Source organism: Thamnophis sirtalis, unplaced genomic scaffold (genome assembly GCF_051295495.1).
Source record: "Thamnophis sirtalis isolate CommonGarterSnake01/CBP01778 unplaced genomic scaffold, rThaSir2_p1.2 scaffold_11, whole genome shotgun sequence".
NCBI lineage: Eukaryota > Metazoa > Chordata > Lepidosauria > Squamata > Natricidae > Thamnophis > Thamnophis sirtalis.
The window spans coordinates 6,660,935-6,682,412 of NW_028261391.1; the positions used below are offsets into that span (position 1 = coordinate 6,660,935).

Genomic DNA, 21,478 nt, shown 5'->3' on the forward strand with positions numbered 1-21,478 from the left:
CCTAGCATGAAAGACAGCTGGGTGACTTTGAGCCAATCACCAGGAGACTATGAGCTCTAGTCCCGCCCTAGCATGAAAGACAGCTGGGTGACTTTGAGCCAATCACCAGGAGACCATGAGTTCTAGTCCTGCCCTAGCATGAAAGACAGCTGGGTGACTTTGGGCCAATCACCAAAAGACTGAGAATTCTAATACCATTTTAGGCATGAAAACAGCTGGATGGCTTTGGGCAGAGTTCACCTGCAATACTGCACTCTAACTGCTGTGCCACCAGGGCTCTGTTAAACCTAATGCACAATTCAATTGAGGGTAGCTCATCCTGAGCCAGACCCCCATTCTGTTCTCCAAAGGCTTAGCAAGCCATTTTGCTGGAGATCCTCGGGAAGAGGATTTATTGAGATTTAAACTGTAAGTGGAGGCAGTGACAGATTTTATTTTCCTGGGCTCCAAGATCACCGCAGATGGGGACTGCAGCCAAGAAATTAAAAGACGCTTGCTCCTGGGGAGGAAAGCTATGGGAAATCTAGACAGCATATTAAAAAGCAGAGACATCACCCTGCCAACAAAAGTACGTATAGTCAAGGCTACGCTTTTCCCAGTTGCAATGGATGGCGGTGAAAGTTGGACCATAAGGAAGGCTGAGCACCAAAGAATGGAGGCCTTTGAACTCTGGTGCTGGAGAAGACTCCTGCATTGAGTCCCTTGGACTGCAAGGTGATCCAACCGGTCAGTCCTAGAGGAGATCAACCCTGACTGCTCTTTAGAAGGCCAGATCCTGAAGAGGAAACTCAAATACTTTGAGTATTGAGGCCAATACTCTTATTGGCCACCTAATAAGAAGGAAGGACTCCCTGGAGAAGAGCCTCATGCTGGGAACGATGGAGGGCAAAAGAAGAAGGGGACGACAGAGAATGAGGTGGCTGGATGGAGCCACTGAAGCTATCCATCTATCTATCTATCTATCTATCTATCTATCTATCTATCTATCTATCTATCTATCTATCTATCTATCATCTATCTATCTATCATCTATCTATCTATCTATCTATCTATCTATCTATCTCTATCTCTCTCTACAGTATCTATCTATGTATCTATCTATCTATCTATCATCTTCTGAAACTCAAATCCTTTGGCCACCTAATGAGAAGTAAGGACTCCCTGGAGAAGAGCCTCATGCTGGGAACGATGGAGGGCAAAAGAAGAAGGGGATGACAGAGAATGCGGTGGCTGGAGGGAGTCACTGAAGCCATAGGCAAGAGCTTAAATGGAGGATGGTAGAGAACAGGAAGGAATGGAGGAACGTTGTCCATCGGGTTGCGATGGGTCAGACACAACTTTGCAACTAACAACAACAATAAAACCCTATAAAGATGACTGCAGTGAAAAAGAAAAGCATCTATAAGGTAGATGGGCAGTTTTTCAACTTCACAAATAAACAAACCGATAAATAAAATGTCACGGAAATGTTTTCTCGTGGCGCTCCCCTCTTCCGCTAATGTCACGGAGGCTGATATGCAGAGAACAAACAAACCATCCACCATTAGGAATCCTTACCGCTCTTACCGCCCAGCTCGGCTGGCCTTTCTCAGCTTTCAACATATATTTTTATCCCGAGCTTCGGAAAACAAGACCTTCTAAATAGCTTGGACTACAATCCCCATTGTTCTCAGACAGCCTGCCCTTGGAGCACAGTGTAACGCTAGCTGAGGGGCAAGAGAGTTCGAGAATGAAGTCATGAATCTAATCATAATATGGTAACAGGAATAAGGGAATAAGGCCACAACAGTACTTTCCCTAAGAGTTCAAGAGTGCCCGTAGCAGAGGTGGCATCCAGCAGGTTCTGACAAGTTCTGGAGAACCGGTAGCGGAAATTTTGAGTAGTTCAGAGAACCGGCAAATACCACTTCTGGCTGGCCCCACCCCCATCTATTCTCTGCCTCCAGAGTCTCAGCTGATTGGGAGGGAATGGAGATTTTGCAGTGTCCTTCCCCGGGAGAGGGGAGGGAATGGAGATTTTGCAGTATCCTTCCCATGGAGTGGGGAGGGAATGGAGATTTTGCAGTATCCTTCCCATGGAGTGGGGAGGGAATGGAGATTTTGCAGTATCCTTCCCCAGGAATGGGGAGGAAATGGAGATTTTGCAGTATTCTTCCCCCTGGAGTGGGGAGGAAATGGAGATTTTGCAGTATCCTTCCCCGGGAGAGGGGATGGAATGGAGATTTTGCAGTATCCTTCCCCAGGAATGGGGAGGAAATGGAGATTTTGCAGTATCCTTCCCCCTGGAGTGGGGAGGGAATGGGGATTTTGCAGTATCCTTCCCCAGGAGTGGGGGAGGAAATGGAGATTTTGCAGTATCCTTCCCATGGAGTGGGGATAGAATGGAGATTTTGCAGTATCCTTCCCCAGGAATGGGGAGAAAATGGAGATTTTGCAGTATCCTTCCCCCTGGAGTGGAGAGGAAATGGAGATTTTGCAGTAGTCTTCCCCAGGAGAGGGGAGGAAATGGACATTTTGCAGTATCCTTCCCCAGGAATGGGGAGGAAATGGAGATTTTGCAGTATCCTTCCCCCTGGAGTGGGGATGGAATGGAGGTTTTGCAGTATCCCCCAGGAATGGGGAGGAAATGGAGATTTTGCAGTATCCTTCCCCCTGGAGTGGGGATGGAATGGACATTTTGCAGTATCCTTCCCCGGAAGAGGGGAGGGAATGGAGATTTTGCAGTATCCTTCCCCAGGAGTGGGGAGGGACTGGGGATTTTGCAATATCTTAGGACTGAGGCTTGGGGAACACAACTCGGAACTGGTCTCCTTGCCTGTTGTGGCCAATCCACAATAAAGGAGAATGTGGACTTGTTTTTCTTTGAAGGCGTTTCGCTTCTCATCCAGGAAGCTTCTTCAGTTCTGACTGTCGGAATTGAAGAAGCCTCTCGGATGAGAAAGAAGCGAAACATCTTCAAGGAATGTCCAGTTGTCTTTTGGAAAAAAAACCCGACTTTTGGGACCACCCTGACCTGGATGACCGGGAATCTCCACAGACAATCAAGGAGAATATTTCTAACTCAGGGCTGAAATGAGGGGTCCTTAGTGCTCTCTGGTTGTTTTCTTTTAGACTTTTCGTTACCGAAATCCGATAGCCTCACCAATGCACTGATGATGTTACCTAGTTTGGCAATGAGATGCCTGCAAGGAAACAACCAAACAGAGAGAGCACCAAGGACCCCGGATTAACCAACAGTTTGGGGTTCTTCCAGCCATCTTGTTTTTACATTCTCAGAGTCCATATTCTAAGTTGCTTTCTGAGAGGCAGACACTCACCTCATAAATGCCTCCAAAGACTGAAAGAAACTTGCTGAGAAGGGCCGCACACATGCTCGCTATGTGGACGAAAGGTCCCTGAACACAAAAAAAGGAAGGAAGAAGAAGTTAGCAAGATCATCAGAATGTTGCCAGGGCCCAAACACTCTCCCAAGCTTTTTATGTTTATTTATTTATCTATACAATACAATACAACAGCAGAGTTGGAAGGGACCTTGGAGGTCTTCTAGTCCAACCCCCTGCCTAGGCAGGAAACTCTATACCGTTTCAGATAAATGGCTATCCAACATCTTCTTAAAGACTTCCAGTGTTGGGGCATTCACAACTTCTGGAGGCAACTTCTGTTCCACTGATTAATTGTTCTGTCAGGAAATTTCTCCTCAGTTCTAAGTTGCTTCTCTCCTTGATTAGTTTCCACCCATTGCTTCTTGTTCTACCCTCAGGTGCCTTGGAGAATAGTTTGATTCCCTCTTCTTTGTGGCAACTCCTGAGATATTGGAAGACTGCTATCATGTCTCCCCTAGTCCTTCTTAACTGGATGTGGCAGTCATTAAATGAAGCCGTTATAAGTTCTGGGGCTGATTTTTACCAGAAACTGGGAAGTAAATGCTCGTTTCTGTCAAAAACATCATAAATTGTGGTTATATGACCGTACGGCATGAAACACGCCTGAATGTTAAGTGCCCAAAATATAATCATGGGACATCGCATAGGAGAAGGAATGTCAGAACTTGGGAATCGGGTTGTGAGTAGCTTTTGGGGAGTGGGGGTCCATTGTAACTTAAAACAGTTGCTAATCAAATGGTCATAAGTTGAGGACTACCTGTATCATATTTTCTCTCAAATGACCTTATACAAACTAAAGGCAGCCGTGTCTTTTCAGCATTCCTGGCAGAACCTGGTTTCCAGATCTTTCCCCACTTTGGCAGACAGCCCCCACCCCTCACCTCTTTCCCCAAAGGCATCCCGCTGCCTAAGGCACAGGTCAGTCCAATGACTTTGGCCACAAAGGTCTTGAGGGTGAGGTATTCCTTCAGCACCACACCACGCAGGATGGTTTTCATTTCTGGGATGCCAGAGCCTGTAGAGGAAGGAAAGAAAGAAAGAAAGAAAGAGAGAGAGAGAGAGAGAGAGAGAGAGAAAGAAAAAAAGAAAGAAAGAAAGAAAGAAAGAAAGAAAAAAAGAAAAAAAGAAAGAAAGAAAGAAAGAGGAAAGGGAGGGAGGTGGGGAGAGGGAGGAAGGGAAGGAAGGAAGGAAGAAGAGGAAAGGAAGAAGGAAGGAAGGCAGGGAGCAGGAGAGGGAGAGATGGAAAGGAGGGAAGGAAGGAAGAAGGAAGGAAGAGAGAGAGGGAGGGAGAGAGAGGGAGGGAGAGAGAGGGAGGGAGAGAGGGAAGGAAGGAAGAAGGAAAGGCGGGAGGGAGGAAAGAAAAAAAGAAAGGGGAGAGGGAGGGAGGGAGGGAGAGGGAGAGAAGGAAGGAGGGAAGGAAGAGAGAGATGGAGGTGGGGAGAGGGAGGGAGGGAGGGAAGAAGGGAAGGAAGGAAGGAAGGAAGAAAAGGAAGAAGGCAGGAAGGCGGGCAGGCAGGGGAGAGTGGGAAGGAGAGAAGCAAGGAAGAAGGAAGGAAGAGAGAGATGGAGGTGGGGAGAGGGATGGAGAGGGGGAAGGAAGAAAGGAAGGAAGAAAGAAAGAAAGAAAGAAAGAAAGAAGGAAAGAAAGAAAGAAAGAAAGAAAGAAAAAAGAGGCAAAAAAGAAGAATCAGGAAAATCCAGAGAGCGACCATTGAATGAAAGCTCTTTTCATTCAGTTACAATCCCCACACAACATCTTTAACCGGGTCAGGGAAAGTCCTAGCCCAATGTTTCTCAACCTTGACCCCTTCTAAGCTATGTGGACTTCAACTCCCAGAATTCCCCAGCATGCTTTGAGCCTGGCCTATGAATTTGCTTCTTAAGCTTCAGGGCAGCGAAGACCTTGTTTTGGTTCACCTCTGAGGGGAAAAAGGGGATCTCTCCATTGCAGAGAAAACCTTTATAAAGTTTTTGCAAGGAAGGCGATGGACAGAAAGGACCACTTTTTAGGAGAATTCCCTGAATTTGGGTCTCTGGTGGAATGGAACCGTCCCCAGGATCAGAAAAGAAACGGCGGGCACAGGGTGGGTTCCCAGCTGTGCCTTCCAAACAGCTGGGCTTCCTCCGTAGCATCTTCTTCCCCTCCCACCTCTCTGGACCAGCACTCACCCACCGCCTGCGGGGCTAAGATCTGGGTGAATCCAGCTGAGAAGGTGATGAGCACGATGGGATAGGTAATCCAAGCCATGTATTGCAAGAAAACGTTGGTATCCAACCCACCATACATCCACTTCTGGGCTGCAAGAGAGAAAGAGAGAGATAGAGAGAGAGAGAGAAAAGGTTTGCTTGTCAATACACAAGAGATAATCCTCCAAGTTGCCACCACGCAGGAGGCTAAGCTAAAGTGAGCTTCCAGAGGTGAGTTCCTATCGGTTCGGATCGGTTCGGCCAGTGGTTTCTAAAAATTGTTCGAACCTACTCTGTGGGTGTGGCCTCCTTTGTGGGAGTGGCTTGCCGCCCATGTGACCGGATGGGAGTGGCTTGCCGCCCATGTGACCGGATATGAAGATGCTGACGACACTTGTCAGAACCACCTTAAATTACCTCACACACAGCACCGGCATGCATAAGAATATGAGGTCAACTTGTTTTTTAAAAGGCATCTTTGGTTTGCGTTAAAACAACTTCAACACACGCAATGTTCTGATTGCACCACAAACGCAGTAGCCATCCTTACCTTTCACAGAGGCACTGAGTTTTATAAATATGAACATGATAGTGTAGAATAATCATATCCAAGGACCAGTGGTGGGTTTCAAAAAATGTTGGAACCTCTTCTGTAGGTGTGGCCTGCCTTCCGGGTCCACTGGTGGAGCCTCTTCTAACCGGTTCGGTAGATTTGACGAACCGGTTCTACCGAATAGGTGCGAACTGGTAGGAACCCACCTCTGGGTTCGGCTGAACCGCTAGTGGTTTGCTGGCCTGGGTCGCTGGAACCGGCAGCGACCCAGGCCTGCCACGCCCCCGAATCGGTTCTCCTACGGGGCCGCCATCTTGATTTTTGGTTCTGTGCATGCGCAGAACAATTTTAATTGCACAAATGTATTTTTTTAATGTTTTGCACATGTGCAGACCTATTTTTGTGCAAATGCACACACGCGGGGAGCTCACGTCTGGCATGCTCGCGAGCAAAGAGAGTGTGTGCAAACTTTTTGCGCGCACCGAACTGGCATTCATGCTAGGAGCAACCCACCCCTGGATGCTTCTGCCCCAAAGAGACCATTTTCTCAGCACCTTCTGTCCTGGAAATTTGGATGGTCCCAATCCCGCTAGGCACTGAGATCCAGGCTGTTCCCCCAGGCCTTTGGATCCTAGAGGTAGATGAGCTGTACTTAACTGATCTGCTTTTTTGTCCGCAAGTGGGGTTGTTGTTTATCCTTAGATAGCACTAGCCTTTAGACTTATATACCACTTCACAGTGCTCTACAGCCCTCTCTAAGCGGTTTACAGAGTCAGCCTCTTGCCCGCAACAATCCGGGTCTGCATATCACCCACCTCAGAAGGATGGAAGGCTGAGTCAACCTTGAGCCGGTTAGGATCGAACTGCTGGCAGTCGGCAGAGTCAACTTGCAATTCTGCATTCTAACCACTGTGCCACCATGGCTCTTGGAAAAGCTTCCTGAAAACTGAAGACTGACTGGCATAGCAATAGCACTTTGACTTATATACCTCTTCACAGTGCTTCACAGCCCTCTCTAAGCAGTTTACAGAGTCAGCATTTCAGTTCTCATCTCACCAACATAGGAAGGATGGACGGCTGTGTCAACCTTGAAGTCAGTCAAGATTGAACTCCTGGCTGTCAGCAGAATCAGCCCACAATACTGCATGCTAACCACTGTGCCACCACAGCTCTATGTTGGGTGAGCTGCAGAGGTGGTATTCAGCAGGCTCTGACCAGGGGTGGGTTGCTGTCGGCATGACTGCTGGTTCAGTGCGCACGCAATTTTGCTCCGCGTGCATGCACAGTTGCCCATAAATAGGTCTGTGCTTGCGCAGAACATTAAAAAATGAAAAGAAAAAAAAAAACACCATGCTGCGCCGATCGTGGGAACCAGTTTGGAGGTGTGGCAGGCCTGGGTCACTGCTGGTTCCGGCAACCCAGGCCAGCAAAGCACTATCGATAAAGTAAAAAGTAAAAAGTAAAAAGTAAAAAGTAAAAAGTAAAAAGTAAAAAGTAAAAAGTAAAAAGTAAAAAGTAAAAAGTAAAGTAAAGAGTAAAGAATAAAGAGTAAAGTAAAATAAAATAAAAAGTAAAGAGTAAAGAGTAAAAAGTAAAAAGTAAAAGGTAAAGAGTAAAGTAAAATAAAGCGTAAAGAGTAAAAAGTAATGAGTAATGAGTAAAGAGTAAAAAGTAAAGTAAAATAAAATAAAATAAAAGGTAAAAAGTAAAGTAAAGTAAAAAGTAAAAAGTAAAAAGTAAAAAGTACAATAAAAAGTAAAAAAGGTAAAGAATAAAGTAAAATAAAGAGTAAAGAGTAAAAAGTGAAAAGTAATGAGTAATGAGTAAAGAGTAAAAAGTAAAGTAAAATAAAATAAAAGGTAAAAAGTAAAGTAAAGTAAAGTAAAGAGTAAAGTAAAAAGTAGAGTAAAGAGTAAAGTAAAATAAAAAGTAAAGAATAAAGAGTAAAAAGTACAATAAAAAGTAAAGAGTAAAGTAAAGTAAAATAAAAAGTAAAAAGTAAAGAGTAAAAGGTAATGAGTAATAAGTAAAGAGTAAAAAGTAAAGTAAAATAAAATAAAAGGTAAAAAGTAAAAAGTAAAGTAAAATAAAAACTAAAAAGTATAAAGTAAAATAAAGTAATAAAATAAAAGATAAAATGAAATGAAGCAAAGCAAAATGAAATGAGACCAAATGCCTCTTCTGGGGAGTCTTGAGCTCCAGATTCTCAGCCCAGTTGCGCTGCCTTTGCACTTGGGATCTGCAATCTTCTTACCTTGCAGGCAAGTTGCTATGGCGAAGTCCATGGCCCAGCTCACCAGGGCCATCAGCAGACCCAACAGGATGAGGAAGATCCAGTCTTCGCCCACTTTGGAGATGAGGAACTTCTGGCAACGCACGGTGCAGACTGCAGGAGAGAGAGAGGGAGAGAGAGAGAGAGAAAAGGGGTGGATGAGAGATGGGGAGGCAGGGACATCCATGGGGCTGCAGCAGAGAGAAGCTGGGATACAGGAGAGGTTCAGATTGGTCCATTGCTATGGAAACAACTCACAAATCCAGGATGGGAGCAGCAGAAATACAGGTGCTTTGATAGGGAAGATGAGCAAAAAGGGAACAAAACCAGGAAAAACTTGCACTGTTTAGATACAGGGGTAAAATATCCATTAGGTAAAGGTCCCCCTTGCACATATGTGCTAGTCGTTCCCGATTCTAGGGGGCGATGCTCATGTCTGTTTCAAAGCCGAAGAGCCAGCGCTGTCCAAAAACATCTCCATGGTCATGTGGCCGGCATGACTAAATGCCGAAGGCGCATAGAACGCTGTTACCTTCCCACCAAAGGTGGTTCCTATTTTTCTACTTGCATTTTTTACCTGCTTTCGGACTACTAAGTTGGCCGAAGCTGGGACAAGTAATGGGAGCTCACTCCATTACGCGGCGCTAGGGATTCAAACCTCCGAATTGCTGACCTTTCTGATCAACAAGCTCAGCCTCTTAGCCACTGAGCCCTGAAATATCCATTAGCATTTAGCATATGGATAGAAAAAAGATTCTGGTCGTGGCTTTTGTCCATTTCCTTCTCTGCCCACATCCTAGCCTGTCCACATTGTTTTGTAAGTTTGTTTATTAAATTTATTTGCTCCCCATCCTGCAGTGAAATGACTCTGGGTAGCGGGCAGCGTAAACCATGAAAACCATACCATATAAATCTCTCTAAAATAATTCTTCTGCTTGAAGAGTACTCAAGCCATCATTTGTCCCAAAGCAGGATCAAACTGTGGTTTCAGATTCAGGGCAAAATCATTGTTTATCACATTCAGACACAATGGTACCCTATGGTTGATCAGTCAAGAGGAAACGAGTTTAAAAGGAACAATTTGAGATGGTAGAACAGAAGATGGAAGACAAAACTAGCTGTGGCCCACCAGCGGCCAGAGGAGCTGGCAGCAGATTCGGACAGTGAGGAGTTTGGGGAGGAACCTGGGCCAGTCCTGGAGTCTGGGGAAGGCTCTGATGAGGGCTCTGTGTCGGAGGCAGAGAGGGGGCCAGGGCCGTCTGACAGTTATCAGCTGCCTTCAGAGTCAGAGATCAGTGAGGCAGACGAACAGCTGGAGCCTGTTCCCAGTGTGCGCATGCACAGAGTTGCCAGGAGAAGGGTCAACTTGGGAGTAAAGGCACAAGTGGATGGTGAATGGTCCCTCCCAGAGGAAATAAAAGAGGAGCAGAAGGGGAGAGGGGTTTGCAGGGGACAATGAATTCAATTCATTAGGGTGAAGATCTGTTCCTGACTTCTTGGCAAGTAATTGCTGCTACAGAGTGGCGTTTGGAAGATATTAGCCTGGCAGCTCTCCAAGCCTGATAAAGGTCTTGAAAGACTGTTGGCCGGGACTTTGCTGGAGAGGAATTCACTTTAACCTAAATGAAAGACATTTTATCCGGGCGAGGAGTCGGCTTCGTGCTTTTGGGAAGCTTAAGTCAGAACAATGATGATGGTATAAGGTCTTCTGCTTTGGGGCAGGGAGTTGGACCAGATAGATACCTATGACAGACAGACAGACAGACAGACAGACAGACAGACAGACAGACAGACAGACAGACAGACAGAATAACAGGGAACAACAGAAGGGTGTGATGGTGTAGAGTTGGACACTAGAGGAGAACTGAGCAGAGAAGAACCGAAGGGAGGTCCATTCAATTGATGGTACCAGGAGTGTTGAAAAAGATCAGGGATCAGATGAAAAAGAGCAAATTAAAAGAACGACTACCTTGCATGGAGTCTGTCAGAGACCATTCAGCCAATCAGAAGAGACAGAGGGAAGATTTATTAAAGCAGAAAACCATGAAGGGGTCAGAATGGGAATTTTCAACTAGCTCTAGACATCTGTGGGAAGATTAACTCTGCCAGACCCAAGATGTCACATCGATTTTTTTCACTTGTCTTGGTGATAATTTTCTCTTTCCAAAGGTTTGAGTTGCTCATCAGGGGAAACGGCTGCTTCGGACTTGGTCCTTACTAATAGGATTGGTTGGAGATATTAAAAGAGATGACAACCGCATGGAAATAGCTATACATTTCCTTATTATTATTATTTTTATTAAAAAAAACTTGCTTGGAAACAGCCCTGGATTTTAGAAAGCAAAATTTGTTGTTGTTTTTTAAATAAATATCTCAAATCAACGTGTGAACATTGTGCCACCTGGGTGTCACACACTCTAATACAAATAAAACTATAATGTAATGCGCTCTACATGGGGCTGCCCTTGAAAAGTGTTCGAAGACTTCAGCTAGTCCAGATCGCCGCGCGAGCGATTGTGGGTGCACCTAGGTACACCCACGTTACACCTATCCTCCGCGAGCTGCACTGGCTGCCCATTGGTCTCCGGACTCGCTTCAAGGTGCTAGTTATTACTTATAAAGCCCTACATGGCATCGGACCTGGGTACCTGAGAGACCACCTCCTGCCAATTACCTCCCAAAGACCAATTCGATCGCACAGGCTTGGCCTTCTCCGGGTTCCATCTGCCAGCCAATGCCGGCTGGCCACCCCCCGGGGGAGAGCCTTCTCTGTTGCTGCTCCGGCCCTCTGGAACGAGCTCCCCGTGGAGATCCGGACCCTTACTACCCTCCTGGCCTTCCGTAAAGCTACTAAGTCCTGGCTGTTCTGGCAGGCTGGGGGCTGTTAAAGCAGTGTTTTTCAACCTTTTTTGTGCAAAGGCACACTTTTTTCATGAAAAAAATCACGAGGCACACCACCATTAGAAAATGTTAAAAAAAATTAACTCTGTGCCTATATTGACTATATATAAAGTAATTCTCCCACGGCACACCTTACACTATGTCACGGCACACTAGTGTGCCGCGGCACAGTGGTTGAAAAACACTGTGTTAAAGCACCCAGCCCCGTCTTAATTGTGACTGTTTTGGATTTTAAAATTGTTTGTATTGTCTTATTTATTCCCTCCCCTGTTTATTGTGAGCCGCCCGGAGTCCTAACCTAAACCTAACCTAACCTAACTAATAAAGTTAATCATAATGATTGCATTCAATCAACATGCATTTCTAATAATAATAATGCACATTTATAGGAAAGAAAGAAAAAAGTTGTTTAATGAAGGGTGACATGATTAAAAGCTAGAATAAGTGATAGAAATAAGAGAAGGGAGAATATTAGTGTATACGTTTTTATATAACAAAATGAAAGTAATAACAAGAGAAAATGTGGAATGATCGAATAATGATAGACTGCAACCTAATAGAAAGCAAAATTCTAATGAACTAAGAAAAAGTAAGGAAGATGTGATGTAAAGAAAACCTTAAAAGGTAAACGGACCGAAGCTGGTTGAGATTTCTTGAAGAGGAAATTCAGCTTCAAAAAATTAAAGTTTCAATTAAATCTCAAATAAATTAAATCTCAATGTACCAATGAAGAAGAAAACTAGGGAAATTGGAGATGGTCAAATGCAATCTTCCTCATCGAGAAAGGACCGAAAGAGATATTATCAACCATCAAAACCTGGAAAGATATTAAAACAGTAAACCAGTTCATTTGTAAACATCTTGAAGAATAACAGAGTTGGAAGGGACCTTGGAGGTCTTCTAGTCTAACCCCCTGCTCAGGCAGGAACCCGTATACAATTTCAGGCAAATGGTGGCCCAACATCTTCTTAAAAACTTCCAGTGTTGGAGCATTCACAACTTCTGGAGGCAAGTTGTTCCACTGGTTAATTGTTCTCACTGCCAGGAAATTTCTCCTTAATTCTAGGTTGCATCTCTCCTTGATTATTTTCCATCCATTGTTTCTTGTTCTGCCCTCAGGTGCTTTGGAGAATAGCTTGACTCCCTCTTCTTTGTGGCAGCCCCTGAGATATTGGAAGACTGCTATCATGTCTCAACAGTAGAGGCCTTCAAATTTCTAGGTTCTATCATATCGCAAGACCTAAAATGGACACCTAACATCAAAAACGTCATCAAAAAAGCACAACAAAGAATGTTCTTTCTGTGCCAACTCAGGAAGTTCAAACTGCTCAAGGAGCTGCTAATTTAGTTCTACAAAGGAATTATTGAGTCTGTCATCTGCACCTCCATAACTGTCTGGTTTGGCTCTGCAAGCCAACAAGACAGACACAGACTTCAGAGGAGAATCAGAACTGCAGAAAAAAACGATTACTACCAACCTGCCTTCCATCCAGGATTTGTATACTGCACGAGTCAAAAAGAGGACCGTGAAAATATCTACAGATCCCTCACATCCTGGACATAAATTGTTTCAACTCCTACCCTCAAAACGATGCTATAGGGCACTGCACACCAGAATAACTAGACATAAGGACAATTTTTGTTCTTCTATGATTTGATTGCTAATTTATACCCTATGACTATCATTAAGTGTTGCACCTTATGGTTCGCGATAAATGTATCTTTTCTTTTATGTACACTGAGAGCATAGGCACCAAAACAAATTCCTTGTCTGTCCAATGACATGTGGGCAATAAAGAATTCTATAATTCTATTCTATTTTATTCTGTTCTGTTCTGTTCTATTCTGTCATCCCTAGTACTTCTTTTCATTAAAGTGGGCATACCCAATTCCTATAACTGTTCACACGTTTTAGCCTTAGTCCCCTAATCATCTTTGTTGAATGAGACTGCCCAAGAAATTGTCTTTTTGCTTTTGCCGAGGTGGCGCAGTGGTTAAATGCAGCACTGCAGTCTATTTCAGCTGACTGCAGTTCAGCAGTTCGGCTGTTCAAATCTCACCGGCTCAGGGTTGACTCAGCCTTCCATCCTTCCGAGGTGGGTAAAATGAGGACCCGGATTGTTGTTGGGGGCAATATGCTGACTCTGTAAACCGCTTAGAGAGGGCTGAAAGCCCTATGAAGCGGTATATAAGTCTAACTGCTAACTGCTATTTGCAATGTTATGTAATACAACTTTAATGAGGAGGAGGACTTCATAATACTAAAAGGGATCAAAAGTTTCTTTCAAAGTACATTCGACTAAGATTGTACTCTGAAAATTCACTAGGTTTCATTCAGCAAAAAATAATGAGAGTGACTGGGCCAAATTGTAAGCAAGTTTTGGCCATTTCCTGATTTGGTGTAGGCTACCTTAATCAGGCTCCATTCATGCCCCTTCACTCGAGCCATTCATGTAATCCCTGGAACGCAACCAAAATCAGCTGCCAACCTCTAAGGTTCAATGTGAAACAAGAGGAAAGTTATTAAACCCCCCAGGAAACATGCTTAATGAATTGCATCTAATTTGCTAACCATCTGTAAACAAATCGGAACAAATTTCATCTGATGGGTTTGCCCGGCCCTTGACCATTTGGGGAAATGGCTGCAGAAAAAATAACTACTGACCCCTCACATCCTGGACATCAATTGTTTCAACTTTCAAAGAGCCGAGGTGGCGCAGTGGTTAAATGCAGCACTGCAGGCTACTTCAGCTGACTGCAGTTCTGCAGTTCGGCTGTTCAAATCTCACCGGCTCAGGGTTGACTCAGCCTTCCATCCTTCCCAGGTGGGTAAAATGAGGACCCGGATTGTTGTTGGGGGCGATATGCTGACTCTGTAAAACCGCTTAGAGAGGGCTGAAAGCCCTATGAAGCGGTATATAAGTCTAACTGCTAACTTCTATTCTCAAAACAGCGCAAAGGCGCAGCACACCAGAACAATTAAACACAAGGACAGTTTTTTTTCCGAATGCCTTCACTCTGCTAAACAACTAATTCCCACAACACTGTCAAATTATCTACAAAAACTGTTATTACTATTATTCTTCTCTTCCTTCCTAGCACCTATCTCTCTCCTAGTTCCTATCTCTTCCCACTTAGGACTATAACCATGTTGCTTGTATCTTTAACATTTATATTGTTTTATTTGTTTCCTAGTATAATTTGATTGCTTATTAGTAACCTATGACCATTACTAAGTGTTGCATCTTTTTATTCTTGATAAATGTATTTCATTTTCCTTTATGCACACTGAGAGCATATGCACCAAAGGCAAATTCCTTGTGTGTCCAATCACACTTGGCAATAAAGAATTCTATTCTATTCTGTCTATCAATGTGAGGCCCAAAATTGTATCTTCTCCCACCCTCAAAGTGGTGGCGTTATGAGATACAGGTAGCCCTCAAATTACAGCCATTCGTTTAGTAAGCAAAATTAGTGTGGAATCCAGATTCACCTAATAACCAGGTTACTAATTTAACAATTGCACCGATTTGCATAACAACGGTGTCAAGGACGGTTCTAAAATGGGGCACAATTCATTTAGCGAATGTCTCACTTAGCTACGTAATTTGGGGTGCAGTGTAAGTCAAGGACTACTCCAAAGTTTGCCAAAGTTAGTCCAACCACTAGAAACAGGCCCATATGGACTCAGAAGTCTAGGATTTAAATCAAGAGTTGGTTTACCAGAGACTATAGGTCTCAAAATTGTTACCAATTTATTGTCAAGCCTATTGTTAGGTTGAGATTTTAATCCCCTGTGTTAATCTTGTTACAGGACACGATCTTCTGACGAGGGGGGGTGGCCTGTCAGGCCTGGAAGCCATCTTTTGCCTTAGGGCTTCTGGCCTGCCACATTTAATTCTGTGGGAAAATGGGAGGGGGGATTATATGGAGTATGGGAGACATACTGTATAGTCCAGTGTTTCTCAACCTTGGCAACTTGAAGATGTCCGGACTTCAACTCCCAGAATTCCCCAGCCAGCGAATGCGAATGCTGGCTGGGGAATTCTGGGAGTTGAAGTCCGGACATCTTCAAGTTGCCAAGGTTGAGAAACACTGGTATAGTCATAATAACATTCCTTTCTCAGAGAGTCAAGGACATTGTGCCCTGCAGCTGCGATGGTGTGACTGGGAGGCATCTCCAGTTGGGATGGTGCCTGATTGGGCCATGTGATGGACATGTGGGTGCTGGGCAGGGACTTGAACTTTTTGGGGTGTGCGGTGGAAGCTTTCCGATTCGGTTTTTCCCAGATGTGCCAGTATGACATCTCTAATAGAATGGAACTTTGAGGAACCTAAGCCTCGGAGTCTTCTTTCGTTGGGGGTGTTACTTGGATCCCTGTCACTTATCTTCCAAGCCAGTATTCACAAGTCTGACTTACACCACTTATCTATAGATAAGGGAATGAACTGTTTCTCCATCCGAGGTTTATAATTTCTTACTTCTCAATCAACTAGGTCAGGAGATGGAGAGAATCATAGAAAGCAATGGCAAGACAGCCTTCTTCAGCTGAAGAGCCCCCATCTCTTGGCCTTCAAGTCCCAAGGGCTATCTGTACGATTCAGAATGTTTTGGCTGAAAATGGTCATTTCTTCCATTGGTTTGTTTAAAGATCAATCAATCAGAATAGAGCTGGAAGGGACCTTGGAGGTCTTCTAGTCCAACCCCCTCTTCAAGCAGAAGAGCCTATACAATTTGAGACAAGTGGCTGCCCAGTCTCTTCTTTAAAAACCTCCAGTGATGGAGGCACCCACAGCTTAGTTTCCATCCATTGTTTCTTGCCTTGCCTTCTGGTGTTCGGGGAAAATAAGTTGACTCCCTCTTCTTTGTGGCAGCCCCTTAAATACTGGAAGATTGCTATCATGTCCCCCCCTAGTCCTTCTTTTCTCGAGACTAGCCAACCCCAAATCCTGTTCTTCATATATTTTAATCTCCAGGCCTTTTAATCATCTTAGTTGCTCTTCTGGAAAGAGGGGTAGAGAGGGTGGGAGAGAGGACAGGAGGGAGGGTGAGAAGGAAGGGAGGGAGTGTATCGGGAGAGAGGAGTGGTAGAGGGGGGGGGAAGTAGGGTAGAGGGGAATGATGGAGGGAAGAGGGAAAGTTGGAGGGGGGCGAAAGAAAGAGGTGTATGGAGGGCCGAAGAGGTCCATTGGGTTTCTATTTTGGGGGGTATTATTGACAAGAGGAATGGCTGTGTTTATTGTTTAATGTTATATGGCCCCGGTTCTGCACAGTATATATGTGACTGTACGAAAATGAAAATGGAAAATAAAAACACATTTACACCGGAATCATCTTAGTTGCTCTTCTCTAAGCTTCTTCTTCTTCTTCTCTAAACTTTTTCAAAAGTCCCAATATCTTTTTTGGTAATGTGGCAACCAAAACTGGATGCAAGTATTCCAGGTGTGTGGCCTTACTAAGGCTTTATAAAGCGGTACTAATACTTCATGTGATTTTCATTCCATGACTGCAGTGTTGGCTTAAGAACCTATGGCATTTCCTTTACGGCCACCGCAAAAAAGAAGGAAGAAAAGCAGACTCCATTACCGTCATAAATCAAGGATGACCTGTATTATAAGATCCCAGCCTATGGTTGGGAGTCATGCTGCCGTTTTATCTCCATGGGCATTTTCCTGGCATGAGATTGAGGAAGTCACTCAAGAGTTAAAAACACTCAGGGGTTTCTGCTTCGTTTTTAGATTTGGGCCGAGCAGAACGGCAAAATTGACCCAGCTTGGCCCTCTGATACCCAAACCGTTGAAGATGCTTCCAGATGTTCTGCATCTGGATGGCCAGTGCTGCCTGGGGCGAGCTGAGAAACCGGTCCCAGATTCTGACTTCATGAGAAAGCCTACAGCCGGCCATGCTCTTATCCCATTGCTGTGACAGCTGTAGGAAGCCAACAGCTGGACTCAGAGGGTGGGGTGGGGGGCTCTGGCATGGAGGCACCTTCGGATAGGAAAACAGCCTTTGCCCTCCTCCCCATCTGGTCACAGGAGGTGGCCATTCGAGCAGAGGGGAGGAACGGCATCACAGCCGAGGCCACCCCAGGACAGAGGAGTTTGGACACAGTCCATCTCCTGCAGCTGCCCCCACGAGTTGGCAACTTTTAACAGGGAAACAGCCTCAAGGACAAGGCAAGCTGTGACTGCAGCGGTTGCTAAGGGATTTAGGAAGAGCCAGATCCCACAGACAATGTGTGTTTGTGTGTTTCCCTCTCCCCCCCTCCTCTCTCTCTCTCCATCTTTCTCCATCTCTCTCTTCCCTCTTTCTCCATCTCTCTCCATCTTTCTCTCTCTGTGTGTCTCTCTCTGCGTCTCCCTCCCTCCCTCCCTGTCTCCCCATCTCTCTCTCTCCATCTTTCTCCGTGTATCTCTCCATCTCTCTCTCTGTCTCTGTGTCTCTCTCTGTCTCTGTCTCTCTGTCTCCATCTCTGTCTCTGTTTCTCTCTGTGTGTCTCCCTCTCCCCATCTCTCTCTCTCTGTGTCTCTCTCTGCGTCTCTCTCCCTCCCTGTCTCCCCATCTCTATCTCTCCATCTTTCTCTGTGTATCTGTCCATCTCTCTCTCTGTCTCTGTCTCTCTCTCCATCTGTCTCTCTGTCTCTCTCTCTCTGCATCTCTCTCTCTGTCTCTCTCTCTCTCCATCTCTCTATCTCTCTCTCTCCATCTCTCTCTGTCTCTCTGTCTGTCTCTCTGTCTGTCTGCCTCTCTCTGTGTGTCTCTCTCTCCATCTCTCTCTCTCTCTCTGTGTGTGTGTGTGTGTGTGTCTCTTTCTGTCTCTCTCTCTCCATCTCTCTCTTCATCTCTCTCCTCATTTCTCTCTCCATCTCTCTCTCTGTCTTTCTCCCTGTCTCTCCCCATCTCTCTCTCTCTCCCCACCTCTGTGTGTGTGTGTGTGTGTCTTTCTGTCCCATCTCTCTCTCTCTCCATTTCTTTCTCTCTGTGTGTGTGTCTCTCTCTGTCTTTCTATCTGTCTCTCTCTCTGTCTCGCTCTCTCACAGTTTGGGGCAAAGGGGAGTCTACATGGTTACAAAACTGGAAGGGACATTCTAAAATGTATTTGTTATCCATCTTTTGGGAGGACAAATTCATTTTGTTAAAATCAAGCTGTAAAAGTAGGAATGTCCCACTGAGCGAACCGATAGGTAGCACGCCCAGCCTAGAGAAGTCCTATTGAAACAAGGGGGGAGAAATGCATATAGAATAGAATAGAATAGAATAATGGAGTTGGAAGGAACCTTGGAGGTCTTCTAGTCCAACCCCCTGCCTAGGCAGGAAACCCTATACCGTTTCAGACAAATGGCTATCCCACATCTTCTTAAAGACTTCCAGTGTTGGGGCATTCACAACTTCTGGAGGCAAGTTATTCCACTGATTAATTGTCCTCACTGTGAGGAAGTTTCTCCTTAATTCCAGATTGCTTCTCTCCTTGATTAGTTTCCACCCATTGCTTCTCAGGACAGGTGCTTTGGAGAGTATACAATGGATGTGGAAATGTTGTATAGAAGGACATTGTAAAGAAAAATTCTTTAAAGAAATCTGTATAATAAAAATATTTTTTTTAAAAAAAAAGAAGAGACTGGATGACTGACTGTCTGAAATGCATACAATTTTCTGCTTCAGCAGGGGGTAGGACTAGACGACCTTCAAGGTCCCTTCCAACATCGTTGTTATTCTGTATACTCAATTTTAAGCCCCTTTGGGAGAGAAGAAGGGGTTGCTTAGCATGTTGTATAAACCCAGCTCTTTCAGTTCATTCACAATTCAGCATTCCCCGAACACTTCACGTGACTTCATGGGGTCTGCCCCCTAAGGACTGGACGATCACAACCACACGGTTTTCTCATGCATGCATTTCTTTCTGGACACCGTGCCGATTTCCCAACGTCTGGCTGAGCCACCGCTCCCATTCTCCGAAACCAGAATGGTTAATCTGCATAAAACTGGGGACAAAGGTAATTGTAATCCTAGATATCTGCAGGGTGTCCGATTACATTCGTCCGCACAATCCTTCCTTTGACGGCAGAGATGTGTGACAGACTTGTGAGGAGTGGCTTCTCTTCGCCTGAATAAAACTGTCATTGAACTGTGCCATGCCGTTACCTTGTGCCCAAGGAAAGTTAGAACGCTGGCTGGTTCACACAACATGCTTAACCCTTTAGAGCAGTGTTTCTCAACCTTGGCGACTTGAAGTCCTGTGGACTTCAGCTCCCAGAATCCCCCAGCCAGCTGTGCTGGCTGGGGGATTCTGGGAGCTGAAGTCCACAGGACTTCAAGTCGCCAAGGTTGAGAAACACTGCTTTCGAAGAACCCTTTAGAGACTTAAGAAAGAGTGCATTGAAGAGAAACAAAGATGATTAGGGGGCTGGAATCCAAAACATATGAAGAACGGTTGCAGGAACGCTGAGCTTGTCGATCAGAAAGGTTGGAGTTCAGCTGTTCGAATCCCTAGCGCCGCGTCACAGAGTGAGCTCCCGTTACTTGTCCCAGCTTTTGCCAACCTAGCAGTTTGAAAGCATGTAAAAAAATCGCAAGTAGAAAAATAGGAACCACCTTTGGTGGGAAAGTAATAGCGTTCCGTGCGCCTTCGGCGTTGAGTCATGCCAGCCACATGACCACGGAGGCATCTTCGGACAGCACTGGTTCTTCGGCTTTGAAACGGAGATGAGCACCGCCCCCTAGAGTCAGGAACCACTAGCACATATGTGCGAGGGGAACCTTTACCAGCTTCACCCTTCTGAAAAGAAGGACTAGGGGTGACATGATAGCAGTCTTCAAATATCTAAGGGGTTGCCATAAAGTAGAGCAAGGGGGTCAAACTTGATTTCAATGAGGGCCGCATCAGGGTTGTGTTTGACTTTGGGGGGGGGGCTGGGGGAGGCATGGCTAGCTCAACGTTACTTGCTTGCGGGCACCTGTGGTGGGCAAGTGCTAAGGCAGGACTTCCCTCAGACCCTCCTTTCCTCTCATTATAATCTCCTTCCTTCCTTCTCTTCTTTTTCCTTCCATCTTCATTCTCCTTTCTTTTTCCTTCCCCTCTTTCCTTTTTCCTTCCTTCTCTTCCCCTTTTCTTTTTCCTTCCTTCTCTTTCCTTCATTTTCCTTCCTTTTCTTTCCTTCTTTTTCCTTCCTTCTCTTCCCATCTTTCCTTCTTTTTCCTTGCTTCTCTTTCTTTCTTTTTCCTTCCGTCTCTTCCCCTCTTTCCTTCCTTCCTTCTCTTTCCTTCTTTTTGCTTCCTTACTTCTATTTCCTTCTTTTTCCTTCCTTCTCTTTCCTTCTTCTTCCTTCCTTCTCTTCTCCTCTTTCCTTCTTTTTCCTTCCTTCTCTGTCCTTCTTTTTCCTTCCTCCTCTTCCCCTCTTTCCTTCTTTTTCCTCCCTTCTCTTTCCTTCTTTTTCCTTCCGTCTCTTTCCCTCTTTCCTTCCTTCCTTCTCTTTCCTTCTTTTTCCTTCCTTACTTCTATTTCCTTCTTTTTCCTTCCTTCTCTTTCCTTCTCTTTCCTTCCTGAGCCAAGGTGGCGCAGTGGTTAAATGCAGCACTGCAGGCTACTTCAGCTGACTGCAGTTCTGCAGTTCGGCTGTTCAAATCTCACCGGCTCAGGGTTGACTCAGCCTTCCATCCTTCCGAGGTGGGTAAAATGATGACCCGGATTGTTGTTGGGGGCAATATGCTGACTCTGTAAACCGCTTAGAGAGGGCTGAAAGCCCTATGAAGCGGTATGTAAGTCTAACTGCTATTGCTATTGCTATTCTTCTTCCTTCCTTCTCTTCCCCTCTTTCCTTCTTTTTCCTTCCTTCTCTTTCCTTCTTTTTCCTTCCTTCTCTTCTTTCCATCTTTCCTTCTTTGTCTTTGTCTTTCCTCTTTCCTTTTTCCTTCCTTCTCTTTCCTTCCTTCCTTCTCTTTCCTTCTTTTTCGTTCCTTCTCTTCTTCCCATCTTTCCTTCTTTTTCTTTGTCTCTCCTCTTTCCCTTTCTCCCTTCTTGTCCCATCTTGGATGCTCAAGTGCAAAAGGGGAAACATTTCTCCTTTTCTTTTGCTTTTAGTTTGTTTTGCTAGCCCCGGGGCCTGTTTTCTCTGGCAGAGGGCTGCAGGAGGCCGTCGCGGGTGAAAACAGAGCCCTGGAGGGTCACCCGTGGTCCTCCCAAG

The 21,478-nt window shown here is 45.1% G+C and overlaps 1 protein-coding gene across 1 annotated transcript in view; it reads right to left on the reverse strand.

The window, feature by feature from the left end:
- The window catches only part of CLCN2 (chloride voltage-gated channel 2), a 144,413-nt gene that overhangs the window by 71,122 nt on the left and 51,813 nt on the right, over nt 1-21,478 (reverse strand). Inside the window, exons 3-6 of the mRNA XM_087725150.1 lie at nt 8,378-8,509; nt 5,553-5,681; nt 4,265-4,398; nt 3,318-3,395 (exon numbers count right to left, since the gene is read on the reverse strand). Of these exons, the coding sequence (XP_087581276.1) occupies nt 3,318-3,395; nt 4,265-4,398; nt 5,553-5,681; nt 8,378-8,509 (473 nt within the window). The remainder of the gene's footprint in view (nt 1-3,317; nt 3,396-4,264; nt 4,399-5,552; nt 5,682-8,377; nt 8,510-21,478) is intronic.